Raw genomic sequence first — 23,247 nt, 5'->3', positions numbered from 1 at the left:
AGAAAGACAAAAGTTGATCAGAGTTTCGTTGTCTAGTTTGGAAAGGTTGCAAGCAGTTTTGCACTCTAAGAATCTGAAACAGTCAAAACCACTGGTCTTTTCAATCAGCTTTGTATTTTGATTACACAATGCTTTTTGTTTGCTTGTTTACTTATTTCAAAATCGTTTTCAGTATATTAAATCCTTTGGCATAGAGGTTCAGAAGTTAAGTTGTGGTTGAAATCATACTTTTGGCATGACATGACTACTTAGATATCTACCAGTTCTGAGGTTGCTGCTGAAAGCATATGCCTTGCATCTTCCCCCCTGTGTAGACTGCTCCAATGCACGTGCACTTTTTAAAAGCCCAAAACATCTGAACAGCTGATCGGGCTGTCAAATGAACACACAGGTGGTTCAAGGGAAGCACAAATGAAAAGCATTTAGAATTCTCTGAAACTCCCTTTTTTACACTTTATAATCTTAAACAGAGGTTGAATTAACAATTGGGGGAAGAGAGAGATCCGACTGAAGTTTTTTTTTTAAAAAAACCTCTGTTATGCACTGAACCTCATATATGCACTTGCGAATCTGCTTGTTTATATTATTATATTCACATGTGTGCATATATGGTCCAGCAGATAACAGAGGGATTTTATTTTTTTAAGTTTCTACCGGATGTCTCCTATCCACCCTCCATCGTGATCCACTACAGAGGAAGATTGTGAAGATGTTGGGGGGGGGGGGGAGTGGAGGAGGTTCATATCCCAGGACTGACAGGTCTGTGTGTGAACCTGCTGTCAAGTCCAAGGATTTTTTGACTCAGTTCTAAAACACAAATTTTGGTGCTGTCTGGAAGTGCCCTAAATTTGCCCAGCTCTACAAAGAATGGCTACTAAGGTAGATTATGCTTGATGATGACTAATCAATATACTTTCAGCCCATGTCACTTTTGCATCTTCACCCTTCAATCTATTCCATCATATTAATCTTTTGGGGGAAAATATTTACTTCTAAATTAAATAATTCTATATATACTTTCTTATAAAACTGCCGTCTTTATTCCTAAATATCCCTTTAAAAAAACCTGCAATGTTTTTGAGCCAAGAACTGTCTTGAAATGTTTGGAGAAGTACACAATTCAATGTTGTAATCTACTTAGATGGGGAAATATGGGGAATTTCAATTCAGAATTTGCATTGTTCAAATTCCTCCAGTACCCATAACTAGTGCTACAGGATTTTTCAGCATTTGATCAAGTTCTCAGTGCAGCCAAATATAACTCTCACATGATTTCTATATTATTTTTGTAGTCTGTTATAGGTTAATCTCTCCATCTCTATGGGGTAAAATCTGAAGATGATAATATTACCATTCAAAATTGCTGTAAACATTATAAGACCTCATCACAAAGATCCACGGATTCTCCATGCATTGTGGCGAGTCCATGGGGTCCCAGCAGGTGACATTGAAAACCTGTCTCTCTATGCCCTGAACTGCACAACTTACTAGGGACCACATCACATGGGGTAAGCGTTGCTGTTTGAAGACAGCAGAAGCCTCCCGTATTGCTGTGATGGTGGCATACATCGCTTGCTCTCCCTTTTTCAACAGAGCCTGGCCTGGCCAGAAATGTGTCATGTAATGTGCTCCATTGGGAAAGAGAACAAGCATCATGCAATTGGGAAAGGAACCCATCTGATGACATAGTATGAATATATATAGCACTTCACTCATTCAGAGGTGTCATATATAAATGCTAAGCAAAAGGAACAAATATACAGACAAAACCACCTTTATCCCATGACTATTCTTATTAAACTATGGTTGAAGTTAGGCCAGAGCATCAAATAACATCAATATTGGCAGTTTAAACATATTTATTCTTTACATGCTATCAAATGAAACCATATTGTCAGAAATGACAAGCAAATACATTTACTCTTAAATGATCCAATATGTTTTTCTGTATTCTTATTTTGTGAAAGAAAATAAATCTGTTAAACTCAACATTTTTATTATATTAAATAGATTATTTTTTCAATTATATCAGCACATTATACCAGAACTGTATTAAAAGGTTTATCATGCAATCATCTGGTTCTCATACTCCATGCTTTAAACCATTGACAAGTATCCATAGTTCATACTGACAGCTTTCTGTTAGGGACAAGCTCTATTCTATAAGAACGATTGAGCTCTTACTCCCCCCCCCTCTGTGATTGTGTGTGTGAAAGAGACCAAGTGCCCTTCTATACATGACTAAAGAACCCAGAAGTAACCAATTTAAAAGGGGAAGGGGTGACTAAACAATGTTTATTCAAAGAACTGGCAGAATCAGGTTAACAATTGAAAAGCATGTATTAAAAAGGTGCAATTAAACCCTGATTCCTACAGTCATGCAAAGCATGTGTTTTCCTTCCCTTCCAGCTGTGTAGACTGCTCCAGCACATGTGCACTTTTTAAAAGCCGAAACATGTAGCCACAGACACACAGATTGCTCAAGGGAAGCACAAGTGGAAAGCAATTAGAACGCTCTGAAACTCTTTATTTTAAATTTTATAATATTAAACAGAGATTAAATTAACAAATGGGTGATGAGAAAGATAAGAAATTTACTTGCGTTTACATTCAGATATTTGCATTTGCACATATGAGGTCCAGCGCATAACGAAGTGAATTTTAAAAAACTTCTACCATTTACCCTCCATCTTGATCCACTTCAAAGGATGATGTGAGGATGACAGGAGACCATTTCCCGGAACTGACAGGTCTGTATGTGGACCTGCTGTCAGGTCCTGGGATTTTTTTGCCCCAGATTTAAAATGCACATTTTGGCGCTATCTGGAAGCACCCTGAGAGAGACACACACACAGAGAGAGATTTTACCTATAAATTATTAAAGATTGGAAAATTTAAATGATGGCTGGGAGCTGGACTTCACAACCTTTATAATAAAAAATAATTTTTCACCACCCCAAATATTTCCCTTATTCTAAGGGTTTCTATATGGTGGCACAGATATCTCCTTGGCTGCTTCCAATAACACTTCTGTGGCTCTTTAGACATTCACTGTACTATGTTTGTGATTGGGTTTCCTCCTCCAGAATTCCGAAAAGAAAGAACTTTCATCCATCATATCAAACAATGAACACAGCAGGGCCAGGTCAAATTATTGCCTTATGTTCTTTTGAAAAGAAAGAAGAGGAAGTGAAAGAGCCACAACCTCTCTTCAAGCTATTCTCTTTAGTTATTACATCTATCTTCTCAAAGACGCTGCTTCTCATTTGCTCCAGCAACATCAATCTCTTTGCTTAGCCTATTTTGATCCATGCTTACATGTCTTCAGCTGTTGCTTCCAAGTACTAATTAGAGGGGAGAAGGGGAAGAATATGCTCTGAGGCACAATTAATATTCTGTCTATACTGTAGAGAATAAATATATTCTTATGAGAAATATGTGCATCTCTCTCACCCTTCAGAGAAGATTCTATGACAAAGCTGGTGGCTTTTTTTTCAGTGGCAACTTTGGTGTGTGATGGGAGCGAGCGGGCTCCATAGCAAAGCTGCTGCAGAGTCGGATTTGTCACCAAAATTTGCCCCACATAAAGAGGTCTTAAGTATCATCTTGACATACCTACATTTTTTGCATTTTTATTATCAAATATGCTTATTATCAAATATGCAGACACCAGTATCCATGCTTCTCCTCTGTTGGTGAAACTTTTGCAGCCGGTGACATTTCTGCAGATTGGTTCATTTAGTCTTGTAATTATCTCCTTATTTCTTGATTCCAACATAACTAATACTCAACTGAATGTTTGAACTATTTACTGTACCAAACCTTGTCTACATATACAGTAAAATATAGTGAAAACAGTATGAATGAACGGATGGCACTATGTCAGATTCAGTGTGAGAAATACCTGTTTGCTCTCCTGTACAGAAACAACCAAAGTCTAGCACCATAGGGATGCTGATCTGTCATCTTTTCAATTGTGTTCTTTTTGTAAGTAGGGGGAGATGTTGTTATACATGAGAGTATTCAACACTGGAAAGCCTATTTGCAGCCCACTGTTGAATACTAGAAGAATTCAATATACCCCCACACAATACACACAGTTAGGAGTCTGTCACTTCATTCATTCTGCTTCATGTGTATACCAGGCCATAAAGTGTTCACATCATCTAACAACAATTCAGTCTGCAATGATGAATTGGTGATGACACCATCAGACCTGCAAGGCATCATCTGATATTCTGATGAATAAGTGATGAAGGCAGTAGTTGTAAAAAATGTAGCTTTCAGAACCTGGCCAAAGGGAAACTATACTGTTAATTTGGTCTCTTAAGCGTGTAAACCAATACATTTTGACTTCATCTTAAGTCATGTTTTACGGCCCTTGAGCAGCTTTAACTACTGACTGAGGGGGGCAGATTATTTTTAAAAAACGGAGAAGGATGAGTTATGATGATTTATCATTGGGTAAATGTTCCCAAGCATGCTTTTGCATGTATGTGCAGACATACGCATGCAGGCAACACTTCCAAGTTGTTTTCAAACAACATGATTAAACATTAGGGCCTACTGTAAAAGGTCAAACACGTGGGCCAGTTAAACCTGCACAGAGGTCAATGAGTTCATTGAGGATGTGCTCGAAGCTGAGTGAAAAATGGCTCCCCTTGAGACTAGCTGTCATAACACATGGGAAAAGAAGGAAAGAGATATTGCCATTTGCTTATATTATAGTTAGAGGGAGGGCAAACTTCCAATGATATTTGTCATATTATATTGCTGTACTGCTAGAAGAGGTCACGCATACTGACAAACTCAGTTTATTAAAAGCAAACCATATAACTATGGGAGGTAAGGTTATTAAATCAATCCAATGATGCATGACATACTATGTAGGCTCTTCACCCACTGAAATCAGTGGGAGGCAGATGGGTTAAAAACAAACTTATCTGTTGAATTGTTCAGATATATATACAAATTATAAACTGACCTTTTTTACATTTTTGTTTAAGTCAACCAAGCTGAGCAGAAAAATGTGGTCTTTAGCACCGAATAGCAGCCGACCCCTTTCTTCATCGAGCAGCAGGGTCCGAAAATCCATCCCCTCTGCTGAGCCCAGGAATGGGACACAGCTGTTGGAAAGCAACAAATCTGTGAGAGAATGAAGAAAATCTTTACAGTCAACAATGTATACACACGGCTCATTGGTGTCTTATATAAATATATGCACCCAGCATGATCTTCGCTGGTTAAAATAACTTGTTGGACCAAACAAGGCATTCATTTTAAAGAATAAGGCAGCCGAAGGAGGAGGTGGGTGAGGGGAAGAGATTACCATAGTACAGTTCTTTTTTTAAAGAATGTAGAAATCTTTTCTTCCTTGTAAGGCTTAATGAGTAAAGTGATCAAAAGGTTATAGTGTCTTCTTTATAAGGATGAGCTAAAGCATTTAAGAGTTTTTACTTTACACAAAAGAGAGTACTAAGGAGAGACTTGAATGGAGTTCTATAAAATTACAGAAATAGTTCATATGCAAGATAATTTCCTCTCTAAGTCAACAAGATCATCAATATTTTGCTGCCTTAATCACAACTGGCAATCCAGTTCCCCTCCCACATTTTGTCTACAGAGCTGAGTTGATGGGCAGATGGTATCATACTAGGACAAGGACACCATCTCTGCTAGGTGGTCTAGGCCACACCATGAGGCATATATAGTTATGTCTTTCAATAATTCAAATCAATCATCCTCCCCGCTCCACCCGCCAGCATATTCCACCTCTGGCATGCTCTATCTAATGTTATGGCTGATCCTTATACAGTAGCCAAGTCAGGACTACCTATGTATATACCTAAAGCTGGCAATTTTAAATATGTTTCTCAGGTCTTGCCAATAAAAATACAAGAATTTAAATGAATAACAATCTGCTCCTACTTTATGAAATCTCAAATCTCAATGCCACACCTTATCACACAAAGGAGCTCCCTTCCTCCCTCCCTCCCTCCCCCCCTCCCTCCCTCCCTCCCTCCCTCCCTCCCTCCCTCCTTCCTTCCTTCCTTCCTTCCTTCCTTCCTTCCTTTCTGATAACATATGTCACACAATGGAATGGGGTAAATTCAGATTAGCAAACATTTGTTTTACTTTACAATGGGATTCACTCACATGTGATGCGATATTCTTTCTTAGATTGCTTAGAGCAGGGGTCCCAAAACGAAGGCCCGGAGGCCAGATGCAGCTCTCTAAGGTCATTTACCGGGCCCTTGCCCTAAACTTTAGACTTAGGGTCACCCTAAGTCTGAGGGTTACTAGCCATGTCAGGTAGTCAAAGTCAGAGTGGTTACACAGCACTGGAGAATGGGGAAACAATACAACAATGTACCCTGGGGGTACTGGAACAGGAGGGTGTGGTAGCTTGAGGTGCAATTGGGATTATTGTATTTTCCAAATGAAGTAACTAAATGCAAGTTACAACGGATCAGTGGTCAAGTCTGCCAAGAGATCTTAACAAGCAAGTGTTGGCAGATGAGTGTATTATGCATTGTCAGGAAGTCCAGCATGCATTGACAGGAATGTGTGTGTAAATGACATCTTTACAAACAATACTATAAATTAGTGGCATCTAGTTTAGATTTTTTTTCTGAATTGTGTGACAAATAGTTAATAATAGCATAAGCACAATAACTATGTACATTTTTAATTCATGATGCTAGCAAAAATTAACCTGAACACTAATAAATGCTGTAGCACCCAGTTCATTCTTCTCATTTAGGATTATTTTTGTTATTTATTATCCTTAATATTATTTGCAGTTTTTATTTTAATACATTATCCTTCATTATCTTAAGTTTTCTGTGTATGATATGAATGTTACTATGGTTGATTTTAATAAATACTTTTTTTAATTTCAAGAGTTAAGGTGTCTGATTTACAACACAATCTTCCATTGGAAGTGAACCATAGAACTGCAGTAAAGGACTTAGATCTGTTCTCTCTAGACATCTCGATTCTCCAGTGTGACTCTATGGTCATCTTCCAGAGCATTGTCGGATCCTGGCACATCTACTTAGTGTGAAGGGCCCATGAATCAACTCCACGGCCACATGGAGCTGATCTGGATTAATGTGGGGTAAAGCTTTTTTACGTGGCTTTACAGCACATTAAATAAAGTCATAGATTTCTCCAAATTCAGCTCAGAATCTAGAGCAGGACATGGCTTTGGGCCCATGAAAAAGGTTGACCCAGTTCCAAGACAGAACCGGTTGCAACTGTGTGTGTGTGTATGTGTGTGTCCCATGTTTTCTGAGTCCAGATGGCCTGAGGGCATGTAACGGCACTAATCATCCCCTCCTGTTCTTCTTGAGTAACATACTGTAGTCTGGAGTGACAAAGAGGTTGTAGAAGAAAGAGAGGAGAGGTGGGGTGATTCCTCACCTCCCTTTGGTGCCCTTGCCAATGTAATTCCAGGCAGCAAGTGGCAAGCAGGACCCATGTTGCACACACTGGCTACCACAACAACAAGAACGGGAGGAAACTACAGCACAGGACATCTGGTGGCTTCGACATGCCTAGCAAAAATTTACGTATCCATTTGAACAGACTTCCAGATGGTATCATATCAGACTTCCATGTCACAAACTGCTTTTGAAAGCCATGTTTTCAGAATGTTGGTGGAACTGCATGGTAGCTGCAATTAACTAATCTCAAAGCTGCTTTAGCCACGGATCAGTTATACACTTTACTACATTTATTTCCTAGCTATTTCAGACCCAAATAGCAACTTAAACTTCATGTTTCAGTCTCCAGGTAACATATCTGCCATATAGTAATTGAGTATCTACCTTGGGCAGTGTACCATCATGGTAAGAGTTGGCTACACCGCTATTAATTCTTTATTTGAAACTTTAGCAACAGATTTTAAAGCAATTACATGACAATGTTGGGAAAATATGGTTCAGAGATTTCCTTTTTGAACAAATTAAATGCCTTGTTCTAATTACAAAGCAGCATTATCTCTCCTTTCTCGGCAATGACATCTGTAAATACTAAGGCTTGATATAGACAATATGGCAACACGTACAAAATTTTAAAAAAATGCACAACCATTAGGGTGTTACATTTGGATTGCTGCAGAAAGTCACACAGGACAATATAAAAACATGATACTATTATAATTAAGTCCATAAAAATGGTTGCATGTTGCTATGCCCTGTTGTGATTCATTCAGTGATCCATTCTATTGTGCTGAAATGTTTAATCTTTCTAATCCTACAGAGATAAAATCAGAATTTGGTCAAGGAAGTATTTCTTGGACCACTAACTTAAGCCTTCAACTGTGGAAGGATTCCACCCTGGCATGCTTGTATAATCCTGATGGGGGTCACTGATGGGAAGTTGGCAGGAGTAACTTCCCTTCAACAATGTTGGCACTCTTTTCCCCAACTTTGTTTCAAACCATGACATCTGTACATAATAATATTTAGAGCTGTCATTCATATTACAAAGGACAAAAGTCAACACCACTCAATGAAACACAACAAAACTACATACCCAAAGAATAAAATCAGCTATTGTTTTTTAAAAAAAAAAAATCTAAGAGTAACTACTTCTTGATATTCAAATGTCAGTATTGGTGTACATCAGTGAATGCCATGCTGGATAAACTTCAAATAAACATTGTGAGAGCATTTTTTTATGAAACTTTATTTAAATCTACAAAATTCTTCATGTTTGGGATGGAGAGTTCAGAAAAAATCAAATAAAGGAGAAATCAAAATAACATCCATCTGTCCAGGGCCAGAGTCTTTAATGCTTATGATTGTGCAGTATGGAAAGAGAGCCTGTCAAATCTGGAGCCAACTATATGTCTGCCTGTATATAAACAAATGGCTAAAGAAGAAACAAGATCTGATAGAGAACAAATAGAAAAGCAGTGAGCTATTTCAGTGCAATCATTTTTTATAAATGATATTTATTAATTTTCTATGGATTAAAACATTGATAGAATTCAAGATAGGTAAAAAAGTTCAAAGATCTCAGAAAAAAGTATAGTGTGTGACATAGGGTGGTGGGGTAATGAAACGAAGGAAGAGGAAAAAAAAGGATAAAAGGATGAATAAAATAAAATAAAGTCAGGGCTTAAAAAAGTGACTTCCTGGCATCTTCTTCGAAGTGTTCACCTTTTCGTTCTTCACTCAATCTAATCTTTTCTTTCTTGTTCATCTCTCCTTTTCTTCTTTTCATATGTTCCTTCTAGTAGGTGGTATTTTTCTTATCTCATATCCTATCTCATTTTTTTCTTCCTCCCTCCCTTTTTTTCTCCCCCTTCAGTTTGTTTTAAATATTACATTATTCTACTCCAATCTGTTTCTTTTAGTGGGTTTTTTTGCTAGTAGAAAAGTAAGCCTGTCCATGTTCCGTATATCTAGCACCTTTATTATCCAATTGTCTTCTTCTGGGGTTTCTTTTTTCTTCCAAAGTTGTGCGTAGCAGATTCTTGCTGCTGTTGTTAATAAGAATAATAGTTTATCTTTGTTCTTTTCTATTTTCATTTCATGTATCCCTAGTAAAAATATTTCTGATTTGAGTGGTATCCTGATTTCTTATATCTTTTCTAGGTTTTTTTTTAATTTTTTCCCAATATGCTTTGACCTTTTCGCAGGTCTACCACATATGGTAGTATGTTTCATCCTTCTTCCCGCACTTCCAACATTTTGAATTTAAGTTTTTATAATATTTCCCTAATTTCTGGGGGGTCATATACCACCTATAGGCCATTTTTATCCAGTTTTCTTTTAGATCTATTGCATAACAATATCTTATTTTTTTTATTCAAGATTGCCTCCCATTCTTCCTGTTTAATTTATCTACTTAAGTTTTCTTTCCATCTATTCATATAATTTTTTTTTTTTTCTCCATTTCCCATTCCAACAATTTTTTGTATATTTTAGTTATCACTTTCCTATCTGATTGCATTATTTTATCCCAAAATTTGTTTTGATCTGCAAAGCCTATTTCCTTGTCTTTTTTAAAATGTTCTCCTATTTGCCAATATTGGTACCATGATATGTTTTTATCTAATTTATTCATTTCCTGTTGGGTTTTCATTTTCCATTCTCCTCCTTGTTTTTCTAATAAGACCTTATATCCTAGCAATTTGTTCCATCCCAGTATTCTCCTTGGTGAGGCTTCTAGGAGTGATATCCACAGGGGTGTCTTATCATATAATTTATTTTTGTATTTTTTCCCCAGATTTTAAGTATGGTGGATCTTACAAAATGATTTCCATTTTTTTTTCTTTTTTTGGACATTCTGTACCAAATGTAGGAATGCCAAATTTATCTTAAATCGAATCCTTCCAAATTCAGAATTTTTCAGTTTTCTAGTTTAGTCCAATTCTTTGCCCACATTGGGGCACAGGCCTCAAAGTATAATTTGATATCTGGTGTGGCTAGTACACCTCTCTTTCTTTCATTGATCATATCCTTAAATTTTATCCTTGCTTTTTGCTTTTGACATATAAATTTCATTATATCTCTTGTGGGTTTTTTTTTATAAAGTGAACAATCACGTCTCTTGGTGTTTTATTTTATTTTTTACAAAGTTTGTATTAATTCTATATGTCCTATTTGTTTGGTCCTGTATCTCTTGCTCGGTGCAATCCAGGAGACTTATTAATATTTCCATTACTTTTTCTCTCATAATTTCCCCTGGTTCTTCTTGTATATTTCTTATTTTCAGTTGGTATTCCTTCTCTCTCTTCTATGGCTTCTTGTTTTGCAGCTAATCTTTTGTTTGTCATTTCTAGTTTCTTTACTTTGTTTTGGGTATTTTCTTGGGCCTTCTTTCTTTCTTTCCATTTTTAAATTTTTAAATTCCTTAATTTCCAGTTGTATGTTGATTATTTCCCTTTTCATCATGCCCAATTCTTCCTTAATTTTTTTAAGACTGACATCTGTTCTTGTGATATTTTTTGATAAGCATCTTGTTTTTCTTGCATCTTCTGCATTTCTTTCATCATTTATTTCATCATGTTCTTCAGGTATGTTTCCTCCGTCTTTTTACTAGACCTTTATCTTTGTTATCTCTTTCTGTTTTAAATTTAAAAGTTGTCATCTTGTTTATTCATTTCTTCCTTCCTTACTTCTCTGTCCTTTCCAACCTCCTTCACCTCTTTCATTTAATAGTTTTCTAATTTTCTCTATTTGTTTCTTTAATCTCATTTCACATCTAATTTTTGGTCTTCTAGCTCTCTCTTTCTGCCTTTCCCTTGTATATATTTTTATATTATATTTTTTGTACCTCCGTTTTCTAGGTTGCTACTTTCTCTCCCCTTCATGGGCACTTTTTCAATTATGTCTCTTCATACTGTCCTGCTCCCTCGCTTTTGGTCTTATTTTCTTCTTGTTCTGCCCTTACTTTTACTTCGCTCCCTTCCTCCCTTTCTTTCTTCACCTCCTCTTCCATCCTTCTGTCTCCTCCTCTCTTGGCTTATCACATTGTCTCCTTTCCAGTTCTCATCTAGTCTCACCTTCCAGCTCACACAATGTTTCCCTGCTTGGGTCTTTTCTGCTCCTTTCTAACTACTTCCTTTCACGTCTTTGTTTACAAGAAGCTCCCTGTGAAGTTTCAACAACTAGGTCTCAAGGCCAGCTTTTATTCCACAATCTTGTCTTTTCTCATTATCCCCTTATATCTTCCCCCATCTCTTCTCTTGGCGGCTATTTTTTTTATCCCTCCATCCTTTTTTCTCACTCAATCTGAGGCTTCTTCACCTTCTTCATGGAGTTTGTTTAGGTTAAAAAAGTGCGACCGGTGGATGATTTTGCAGTGGGTGTCCCCTTCCATGCACTTGTGGCCTCAACCCGCCATACCTAGAGTCCAATACCAGGCCCTTTGAGGCTCACTCTTGAGAAGTGAGTCTTTTCCAGGTCCTTCAGTTGGCCCCAGGTTTTGCTGTACCCTTCACTTCTATCCGTGAGGGGAAGAGACCTATGGCTCTACCCAGTTGGCTGGCCCAAGCTGACACCTTTCAGAGAGCTCTAAGGTGTCCATCTCACCACCATGCTGCACACTCAGAAGTCCAGTGCAATCATGTTAATATTGGAACAAGTGTTTCACAATTTCTATAAGAAGTTATCCACACAGGAAGATCACAATTTGCCTTCTTTGTCTCTGCCATGGCTGCAATAATTACCTCTTTTGATCAGAGCCATTCAGAACAGATTCCAATGACCTTTCAGAAAAATGAACTTTAGACCTCTCAGGAGAGGATTCCTTTTAAAATATAACACTTAATTCTCTGTACAGGAGCAGCATACAACATAGTTTAGCTAACATACAAAATAGTTCCTTCTGAGCATTTGCAGCTAACCCTTTAATGTTGTATGTTATTTCCAAACAATATTTTTACAAAAGGCACAGCTGCACAAATAAGAGTATCAAAAGTATCATTACAGAAATGATTAAATGCTCTTCTGTGACTTTATATAATTGCTGAAAAAGGCCCAGGCGTGGTTCACAAATACCATGTAGCCAAGCAAAATAATTAGCCTTAAACATCATAGATGAAAATATATCCGATTCAAAACATTTGTTATGACGAAGAAGACCTCGGACCGTGGGTATCCACAGGTTCCCTTGCTCCTAAGCTGCTTATCTTTCTTGTGCAACTGCCAAATAAAGCAAAGCCATCCTTATTAGTAACATAGTTTAAAGTCAAAGGTTGAAGGGATCTGTTTTGTTGCTTTTCTGTTTTTAGAAAAAGGAAATTGTCCACATGAAAGGTTACAAGTGGAGTTCTTGATAGAGTGCCAACTTTATCCAATCTTTCAAAGCATTGGAGATGAGTACTTGGATGAGTATGGAGGCTCACCATTACAACCACCTTTTCCTAAGAGGGCCAAGGCCAGCATGAAAAGGAAGCCCTGCCTGTCACACTGAAATGTGAAGAATTAGACCATCTGATACCTCCCTTTGAATGCAGGCAGATCTCATGACCTTAGCCAGTTCCAGGAGGAAAGGAAAAGCTGTTTATAGCAGGAAAAATTAGGTGCTCAGGCACAATTTGCTCAGCCTGTCACAGTGGCCAGTTTCCAAAAGAGAGGAATGGAAAGAAGATTTATTACTATATGTGTCACACCACAGCAGTGGTGTGAAACACATAGTACCTGGGACTCACAAACACACATCAAGAGTAGGGGTGAAATTCTTAATGCTTTGTGAAGTTTCCTGTGCTTCCTGTGCAAGAAACTATAAATTTCATGTGGAAAACATATTTGCTATGGAAGGGGGTGTCAAATAGAAAATCCATATGTATTTCTGAGTAAAAGACTTCTGCACAAAAACTTTCTGACAACTGCACAGAAATCTTTGGGTTCATTCACATTAAGGAGAAATCTAGGAACTATTCATCCTTTGATATATATAAAAATTTGCCTCCATATTAGGAGAAAGCAGAAAAGGCTATTGAGGTTGTATTATCTGAATCATGATCAGTATTTTTGAAGGTTTTAATCATGTTAATAATAATCGCATCATGATTTAATTTGTTTTTAAATATTTGTATAAATACTATTTTAACAGCATCTTTCTTTTTTAAATGCTGAAGGGCTTCTTGAGTCCCATAACAGAAGAAAGGTAGGATATAAATCAAAGAAATAAACAAATAAATCTGGTGGAATTGCTAAGTTTTAGCTCTCATATGCGATTTATATGGGATAGTTTTTGAGTATTCCAGCCTTCCCCAACTGATCTCCTTTGGATGTTTTGGCTTTTGCCTTCCATTATTCAAATTCAGTAATGTTATTACAAGGGTGCAGAGGGTAGGAACTGCACCTGGTTTCATTTGCTTGCAAGCACTTCTGTTTTGTTTATTGTTGCTGGTTTTGCCAAATGTTCTAATATTTTAGCTCTCTTATTGTGGTATGGTTTGGTTTGGGAGGAGATTGATGGAGGTGACACCATGAGTTACTGCACTGGGTGGCACCAACTGTAGCTTAATTTACGGATGCTATTTGCCAAAATACCTGCAGGGATGCATGTCAAGGAAAGCTAGTTTTGTGAGTCATATGCTAAACAGACCTATCTTGTTAGAAAAACATCTTAAGCAATCAAAATGCATGCATTAACACACACACCAATCATTTTAGTATTTCGTTCAGTAACTGGTACATTGGTAATTATTTATCATGAAAGAAACTGGCATAACTCAATCAGCTGAGAGAAATTTTAAGCAGGACATATCTTAAATTCCTAGGTATTGACATCCCATATATATCCAGAGCCAGCGTCAAACTTGTCAACATCAACCTCAAGTACAGATGATGCTGACATTCTAAATTCCTAAGCACCTGCATGAAATATTTAGGCTTCGAGTCAATTTTGTACTTCATGGAATGTTTCTTCTCAGACATGATATGAAGACACATTAGCTTAGTATACACTCCTGACACATATTTTCTAGAGTTGAAATCAGGGACAAACTTGTTTACAAATGGTCCTTTTCTCACCCTCTTAACTGATGTCCAATTTACCCAAATCTACATCTAGGAATTGCTAAAGACAGCTTTATTACATGCTGCCTCTATAAATGGCCTAGCCAAGGAAGCTCCAGTGTTAACTGGCCAGATGAGAGGAACAAAAACAAAATGCTTTGACTTTTGGGCAGAAGACAGTAGAAGCAATTGTGGCTTCCATCACTTGCTTGGATGCCAGGTTAATCTGATACTAATAAGTGAGGAAGAGTTCAATTTATGCCCCTTTTAAAGGTTAAATACAGTAAAGTCTCACTTATCCAACACTCGTTTATCCAACGTTCTGGATTATCCAACGCATTTTTGTAGTCAATGTTTTCAATACATCGTGATATTTTGGTGCTAAATTCGTAAATACAGTAATTACTACATAGCATTGCTGCGTATTGTACTATTTTTTCTGTCAAATTTGTTGTTAAACATGATGTTTTGGTGCTTAATTTGTAAAATCATAACCTAATTTGATGTGTAATAGGCATTTCCTTAATCCCTCCTTATTATCCAACATATTCGCTTATCCAACGTTCTGCCGGCCCGTTTATGTTGGATAGGTGAGACTCTACTGTATTGTTTTTTTGTTCTGTTAGGTTATAATAGAATAGATAACAGTAAAGTTTGAAGTTCTCCACGCCTAAATACAACTGTATTCCAACTACAATATGTCCAGCAAATTAATTTCTGAATGGTAAGTCAAAACATACATTCCATTTTACACCCAATGTTTTTCATCTGTTGAAGTGTTTACTTGATTTGATTTCTTATATAGTGGTGCATTCAGGAAGGACTTAAGAAGCAGGAGGATAAGGCCTCACAAATGAGTAAAACAGAAGGTCTATCATTATTCTGAAGTTAGATAATCATGAAAAATGGTAAAGGATAAGAAAAAGATTATTAGAGCCAGAGATTATTAAAGCTGACTACACCAGTCTTTCCAAGAGCTATCTGAGGTGATGAATTCCATATCCCAAGCAGTCTTGGCACCCTAAGACCTCATCAGACAGCCAAAGGTAAAGTGGGGGACAGCAGAGGAAAGTGTGAGACAGTAGAGAGAACCAATGAGCCGGATCAAGCCGCCTTTCCTGGTTGTAGACTGAAAATGGCTATTTGGGCACTCACCCATTTTTGGGAGAAATGGCTCGAGGTTCAGCCAAAATGCACAAGCCTACTGTCTACCACCAAAACTGCCATTTACATTCTACATATCTTAGGAAGAAAACCAGCGCACACTAAAAATATTGATCAAGAGGTAACATCCCCGTTACAAAGAAGTCATTGTCAGAATAAATTTTAAGAGTCAGGTGTAGTAAATAGGAGCTGAGACTGGGCCCCTTGGTGGCGCAGCAGATTAAACCACTGAGCTACTGAACTTGCTGACTGAAAGGTTGGTGGTTCGAATCCGGGGAGCAGGATGAGCTCTCACTGTTCAACCCAGCTTCTGCCAACCTAGCAGTTAGAAATCATGAGTAGATCAATAGGTACCGCTCCGGCAGGAAGGTAATAGCGCTCCATGCAGTCATGCCGGCCACATGACCTTGGAGGTGTCTTTGGACAACGCTGGCTCTTCATCTTAGAAATTGAGATGAGCACCAACCCCCAGAATCAGACACAGCTAGACTTAACGTCAGGGGAAACCTTTACCTTTACCTTACCTACTGCATAAGGATGCTTGTGGTATGTCCAATGGCTACAATTCTGCATTATCTTGCATACAAGATAACACAGGATTGTAAACATTCCAAAAAGCAAAATTATTATGACCACTTAATTCCAAGTTGAATAACAGAACAAATAAAGCAGGAAAAACTTAAACACTGTCAGTTTGGTAAGCTTTTCTGAGCCTCATCTTGCCTTAAATGGGGACAGAGAAAAGCAGTAGGAAGACATTCAGTTGATGATAAAGGCTTTGTTTTCTTCTACTGTATGAGATGCTATCTATTAAAAAAATATTAGCACTACATATATTTATCATCTGTGTCTTGAAATTGTGTTCTGCAATTGAAAGATTTCTTACAGCTGCATTCGTAAAGCAATTAGAACTGTAAAGAAGCTTTGGATAAACACTTTGGATGTACACAGCTGAGCTATGCAAGAAATAAAAGTCATTTTTGACCCAGGCTAGTCATTTACTAATGTCATTTGGGAATATCCCAAATATCTTTAGTAACCTACTATACATACTACCAGAATGTCCTCTTTAATGGCTAGTGATAGTTTGAATAAACAATTGGTCTCTGCAAAACATTTGGTGACGTTTTTAGCAGTCCACATTCTAAGATGTATGCCATAAAGTGGTCATCATAATAGTGCTGGTCACATGATTTAGCAGCTGAGGGGAAATGTCTGCCTATATAAGGAGGAAAACCTCTGTATTTGTGCCTAGGATGATTAAAAGCTGGAGTCTGAGAGCATACAGCAGAACGGATACTTTAACCATCATGAGAAAAAAAAATGTTATAAACTAGCCAGATTGGTAATACTGCATCATGGTGGAAGACTGGTTAAGTTCAAAACATATGGCAAAAGAAAGTCAAGCACAAAGTAGGAAACAGAAGCCACATCATAGAATTCTGAATCAGGATCACAATGAGAGCTAAACTAGAGCTCAGAAGCATAACTTCACCAGGTTATAAACTCCTGGTCATTGGGAGATTCTTGAAGTTTTACTCTGCACATAACTTAGAGGGTAGTAGTGTTTTCAGTCCTGCTATTTTTTTCATGGTCTTGTACACATTTGCCACCAGGCTCTGTTCCCATGTCTTCTTCAAAAAGTTAGTCTAAAATAAGTGTCAAAAGTTCTGGACTTCGGAAAAGCAATGGCCATTCAATATCTTTCTTTAGAAGAAAACCAAGCCACATTCACCAACCAAGCAGTTCTGAGGCTCTCTTGCTCGTTTCCTTCTCCCATCATCTATTCACCAGCCGTGTCCTTTCACATCCTGAGATTTTGCCGTGAACTTGCAGAACTTCTCTACAGCATCATTAGAGAATTTGTTCCCACCCCTCCACTTTTCTGACAGAGACCCTTCTGCCATTATCAAAAGCAAATAGCTAAGTTCATAAGTGTTTACACTGCTACGCGGATGATGTGGGTCAATTCTCAAAGGTCATTCTTAGTTCAGCTGCTTATGTAAACTACTGATGTCACCAAGTAGAACCTACTTTCCAAGACTCAATGGATGGGATAATTACAGAACAATGCAATTGGCAGTAAAACCCGATTTCTGTATTTATTGTCAAAAACTCAGAAAGAAAACATGAGGGAAATAATATATTATCCAGTTAAGACAAGCTGCCCTCCCTCCAAATCATGACTTCTGCCTTTCCATTTCTTCAGTTGATCTCAGCTTTTGGAGCCTATGTGTGCTGAGATGTTTTGAGCAGAAACTTCCAGATTTGCATTTAATTCTGTTTTATGCTTTATGAAAAGATGGCCAGTTGTATTGACAGAAGTGCACAAGTTCAAACCTTTAATTTTTTTTAAATTGTCAGTACAGCTTTATGCAGAATTAAAGCATCATTTTCTTGAAAGAATGAAGCACCTTTTGTGCACAAAACCGGAGTAGCAAACGGGGGGGGGGGGGTGTGTGTGTGAGGGGAGATAAGTGTAATGCCCCAAATGATGTTTTCCTTCCATCCTGAAAATTCTAGCATTGCAGTAACTTAAAATTTCAGTCAAGAGATACAGTTTAAGCATTGAAAGAAATGTGGTGGGCAAAATTACCAAGAAAATGTAAACACAGCAAATAAAACGTATATGCAATACTAGGGTGGATTTTAAACTATATTCTTCAGATAAATGTTTCATTCTTTAAAACACCAGCATGACTTAACCCCCACTATGTAGGTAACATCAGTGCTAAAGAGAATAATTAATAAACTCAAAACATTTCAACCTAATTGTTCCATCCAGAACAAAATAAAAGGGTTCCAATAATTTAGTATTTTTGTACCAATCACAAGAAACCATTTTATTCTCTTGATCTCATTGTCATGTCGTATTTTCCATACTGAAGCATTTTAATGCAACAGGTTTCAATTAACCATATGAGCATACAATAGTAGATTTTAATCATTTTTATCTCTGGTATTACTAAATTCAAGCAACCCATATGGAAACTATTTCAATTCCCAAACATTTCCTCAGGCACTGCCACAACAACAACAACAAAAACAACACCAAATACGTTTACTTGAAAAGCTTTGCTTCAGCCTTGAATCCTTGAAATATCAGATATACCTGACCATCTTTTTAAAATAGCAAATGTATTTCATTTGCTCAAAATTAATGAAACGATCTGCTAGTTAAGAACAAACCATAAATAATAACACTGAGAAATTAGTGACAGTGTAATCTTTTGTTTGTCTATTCAGACCACATTGAGTTCAATAAGACATACCCAAGATGAGTGAGAAGAATATAACAGCCATAAATTGTTTACCTTTGTAGGAGAGCTTAAGTCTTGGGACATTTTGTTTTGAAGTTCCAGTGACAGGCACAAGAAGCATTCCAAAGGATAGCATAGTAAATATATGTTGCATTTTGAAAGTTCTCATTCCAGCCATATCTCTAGGTGTTATTCTTGCATTCATGCTGGGCGATTCTTCTGTTTTCTTGTTCTGTTTTCTCCTTCTAGTGGGTATCTGGAAGAAGAAATACAATTTCATCATCTTTTGCAAACTAAGTTTGGAAAGAGAAGCAAGTAGTTTCAGTGGAAAAAGAAAAATGAAGGATGACACATCTTAGCAGAAACAATTTCATGATATAAACACAGAGAAGATCTAGTGCAGCTAATTTGAGGATGGAGAGAAGGGAGCCTGGTATTGCTGGGTTTGTTTTAGTGAAGCAGCCCTGTAATTAGGCACCTGCCTAGTCCCATGGGTGAAACTGCCCTTTCTGAATTGTGTCCACATCAAAAAAGAAAGACAAATTCTTAAAGTGATCTTCTGCAGTTATTCTGGATGATACACACCAACTTTATATATAGAAATTGGATGCAGTGAATCTTCCCTAAATTGTCTACATATTTACCTACATTTATTCAAGCAGCTAAAATTCTATTTTTAAAAACTTCCTAATAATTAATGCTTTACGTATGTGTGTTTAATATATTTATTTATTGATAGAACAGAAATATACCTACATCTTTTTATACTAAAAATGATTTAGTTTACTACTTTATAATGCATCTTATAACTTAAGAGATTCCGTTTTAGGCAATGGTTTTTTCACCATTCCTTACTGTGAATGTAGAAGTATAGTGAATTTCTAAGGAAGTTCAGTTTGGTTAGAATTGGACAAGTATATGGAGTGTGTGATTACTAAAAATGTCTATAAGAATTAAGGAAAATTATTACATAATGGTATGATGATATCTATCCCCCACTAAAGTAAATCAGATAGATGAAAATATTTGAATCAGTGCAGGAGAGGCTGTCAGGAAATAACAACAACAACAACAACCACAACAATAACAATAACAACAACACTTTATTTATATTCCGCCCTATCTCCCCAAGGGGACTCATCACAGTACATATATACGGCAAACACTCATCACAGTACATATACATGGCAAACATTCGATGCCGTTTTGGAGACGGGACAGAACATAATAAGACAAACAGTGTGTAGTCTTGAAGTTCAGGGTTTGTTTGTTTGTTTGTTTGTTTTGGTGCCTTGAAGGTTGATGTTGCACTCAGATTCAGTCACAGGGGGTGCTGTTGCTTCATTTTCTATTACGAAGAGCCATCAGAACTTCCTCCTTCCTCCTCCTTTCACCTTCCTGTCACCGCATTTCTGGTCTTGTTATTTATGGTGTCGTAAAATACCCCCCCCCCCCCCCAATTTGCAGTATCTAAGTCCTCTACTTACAGCTTATAAACTGTTTTCAAACTGCTTAGGTAAAAAGTGAACTGGGCTTGAGGCCGAGCGCTCGCCCCCGACCGGACTTCAAACTAGCCACCTTTCAGTTGGTAGATCGTATTACTGCTGGTGATTTACCCCAGCCCATATAGGCTCATATCTTCATATGTGGTGGTCATGTAAAATCATACAAAAAACTTTGGAGAGGATATTTAAAGAAACAAGAGCAATAATAAAAATAGAGATAGAAAATATACCATAATCAGCATTGCTACTTATACATGACAATACCACTTCCTAGCAAGAGGAGAAGGAATTGGTTTCTATTTTACTTACAGTAGTGAAATTGTTAATAGCAAAAAATGGGAAGGAAAGAAAAGAAATTAAATTAGAAGAATGGTAGTTGAGACTTTCATTCTTTGTGTGCATCCATTTTGTTTATTTATTTAGAAATATCATTTACTTAGAGATGAACATTTATACATAGAGCAGCTGGTCAGCTACTCAGTCAACAGATTCTCTTCATTCACAGTGAGTTTGATTGTTGTTGGGTGTTTTTATCTTTGCATTATTATTATTTTTAATTACATGTATAATCTTTAGAGCAAATCTGAACTCTGGAGATGAATGCTTAATTTGTCAATGACACAAAATAACTAACTAGTCATCGAGAATTTGTCCTCTCCCTCCATTGCTATAAAATGAATAGACAAATACTCTGAGAGTGATTGAAGAGCAGGCATTCTGATTTGTACTGAAGGACAAGTCATTCATAGTCTGTTCTGAGTTTTAAATGGACAGAATTTTTTAAAAGTTCCTGCTTTATTTTTAATTGTTTGACCACATTTAATCGTATGAATGGATGAAAAACACGGTCAAAACTAATCTTTCAATGTTATCTAGCTCTAAAAAAAGATAGTCTTCTTTATAAATATCAGTCTTTTATGGCCCCTTGGGCTCTTCAGAGTCTTTGGTGTATGAACAAATTATTGAATTCCACCTCTCTCTATATAGGGAGACCTAATCAAAGAGAGTTTTCTGTTAGTTTTCTTCACACTAGATAAGCTCTCTAGTGGAAACCTTTCTGTGGGTGTATCTACACTGTATAATTCATTTTGACATTGCTTTAAGTGCCATGCCTCTATGCTATCAAATATAGGAATTGTGAATTTACCAGGTTTTTAACAATCTGTGAAAGAGTGACCAAACTACAAATCCCACAATTCCACAACATTGAGCCATGACAGTTAAAATGATATCACACTACTTTATTTTTAGAGTGTAGATATTATCCTCTGATGGACAAGAATTGAATATGTTACTTTTCAGGAACTCTGTTGTCCACACTCCTCTAACCAAAATAATGAAGCTTATATTCAGAATTCACTATTAACATCTTGAAAGAGGCTGACTTCTTCAAAGGTCACAATTCAAAGCCATTGTGGAAATGAAAAGCAGAGTCAACTGATGAACTATATATGTATTTCTCCCAAATTACATCAGATTTTGATTCCTCATCAGGTCTACTGCCAACAGAAAGTTGTATATTTCCATCAGAGTTTACACATTTCTAGGTTGAATCTGATATCTATACTTAAGAGAGGCTTTTGGTTTTCTGTAATTCTCAGGAAACTTATGTTCTGAATGCAAATGGAGTGTTAATTCAACCATAAATTTAGTTTATCAGTCAAGACTGACACCATAACCATGTATGATTGTGAGATGATATTTATTGAATCCAGAGTTCCTAATGAGAAAATGGTAAATGTATGGATAAAAATATGTATCAGGTGAAGCATGTTACAGTGAATTTTGTTTTAGAACTCAAGAGGTTGACAAATTGATGACTATCAAATAAACCTAGAATTTAGGAATCATCATAATGGTATATGATTGTAATGAGACTTCACTAGCACATCAAAAAAGGCCATAACTGTTAGTCTCTAGAAAACATTACGAAGAAAATTATAGCAATTACTCTTATCTATACCTTTGCTGTATTAGTAATATCTCCTGGCTTTATCTGCATTTTCTGGCAGTGACTATAGCTCATTGGAAGAAAATCCCAGGTTCAACCAATTAAAAAGGGTAAAATGGAGTAGATGTTTGGCCTGAAACGTGATGTCATTGTGTTTATATTTCAGCCAAAAAAAACACCAATAAGATGAAATCACAGCATGTTTTTCAACAATTCCAATTTCATGAACAAAAGGCCTAAAAGGCTCCCTGTTGATTGAATATTATTGTAAAAGTACACATTAAACGTAGTATCTAGTGTGCAGGTTCATGTGTGTTTTTTCTTTACCTAAAATATGTGAAGGATACTGATTCAGATCAAGAACACAGCATACAAGGAGAGGAAATGTAATAATCCTTCCACCTCCAACTATACACCCCAAAAAACACTCCCAAGATGAGGTCTTTTATTTTCTGTTTTCACGAGGGAGCAGCAGACTCTCAGCCTCAGGTGAATTGTACAAACATCCTGAGCTTATCTAGCTGGCAATGAAGATCATCTATGTTCTGTGTGCATACACATTGTGTGCATACACAAAATGAATCTGTGAGTGCCTGGTTTGGGAAATAGCTAGAGAGATTTGCTCTCTTCCATTCCCAGTAGATTATCTGAAAAGGGTCATAGAGGGATGGCTGTCTCTGAGTTACATTCTAATACATTTTAAGAGGCAATTGATATATGTTTCATATGAGTAATGGATAGAGTACACAGTTAAAAAGAGACAAATTACAGAAAACCCATCAAATTAATACAATTTATTAAAGGATTAGGTATGATATGGGGTATAGCTGCTGCTGGGTTTATTTCTGAACATCTACAGCTTCAAACTTGCACAACTTCAG

General features: G+C 36.9%; 1 protein-coding gene across 5 annotated transcripts in view; it reads right to left on the bottom strand.

The window, feature by feature from the left end:
- The window catches only part of sema3d (semaphorin 3D), a 374,840-nt gene that overhangs the window by 110,581 nt on the left and 241,012 nt on the right, over positions 1 to 23,247 (bottom strand). For all 5 annotated transcript variants that reach the window (XM_062981839.1, XM_062981837.1, XM_062981840.1 and 2 more), the window contains 2 exons: positions 18,965 to 19,166; positions 4,985 to 5,145 (listed from right to left, as the gene is read on the bottom strand). In XM_062981839.1, coding sequence (XP_062837909.1) covers positions 4,985 to 5,145; positions 18,965 to 19,115 — 312 coding nt within the window. In that variant the 5' untranslated portion in view covers positions 19,116 to 19,166. The remainder of the gene's footprint in view (positions 1 to 4,984; positions 5,146 to 18,964; positions 19,167 to 23,247) is intronic.

Source organism: Anolis carolinensis, chromosome 5, assembly GCF_035594765.1.
Source record: "Anolis carolinensis isolate JA03-04 chromosome 5, rAnoCar3.1.pri, whole genome shotgun sequence".
Taxonomy (NCBI): domain Eukaryota; kingdom Metazoa; phylum Chordata; class Lepidosauria; order Squamata; family Dactyloidae; genus Anolis; species Anolis carolinensis.
This window is presented reverse-complemented; position numbering and strand designations above follow the sequence as displayed.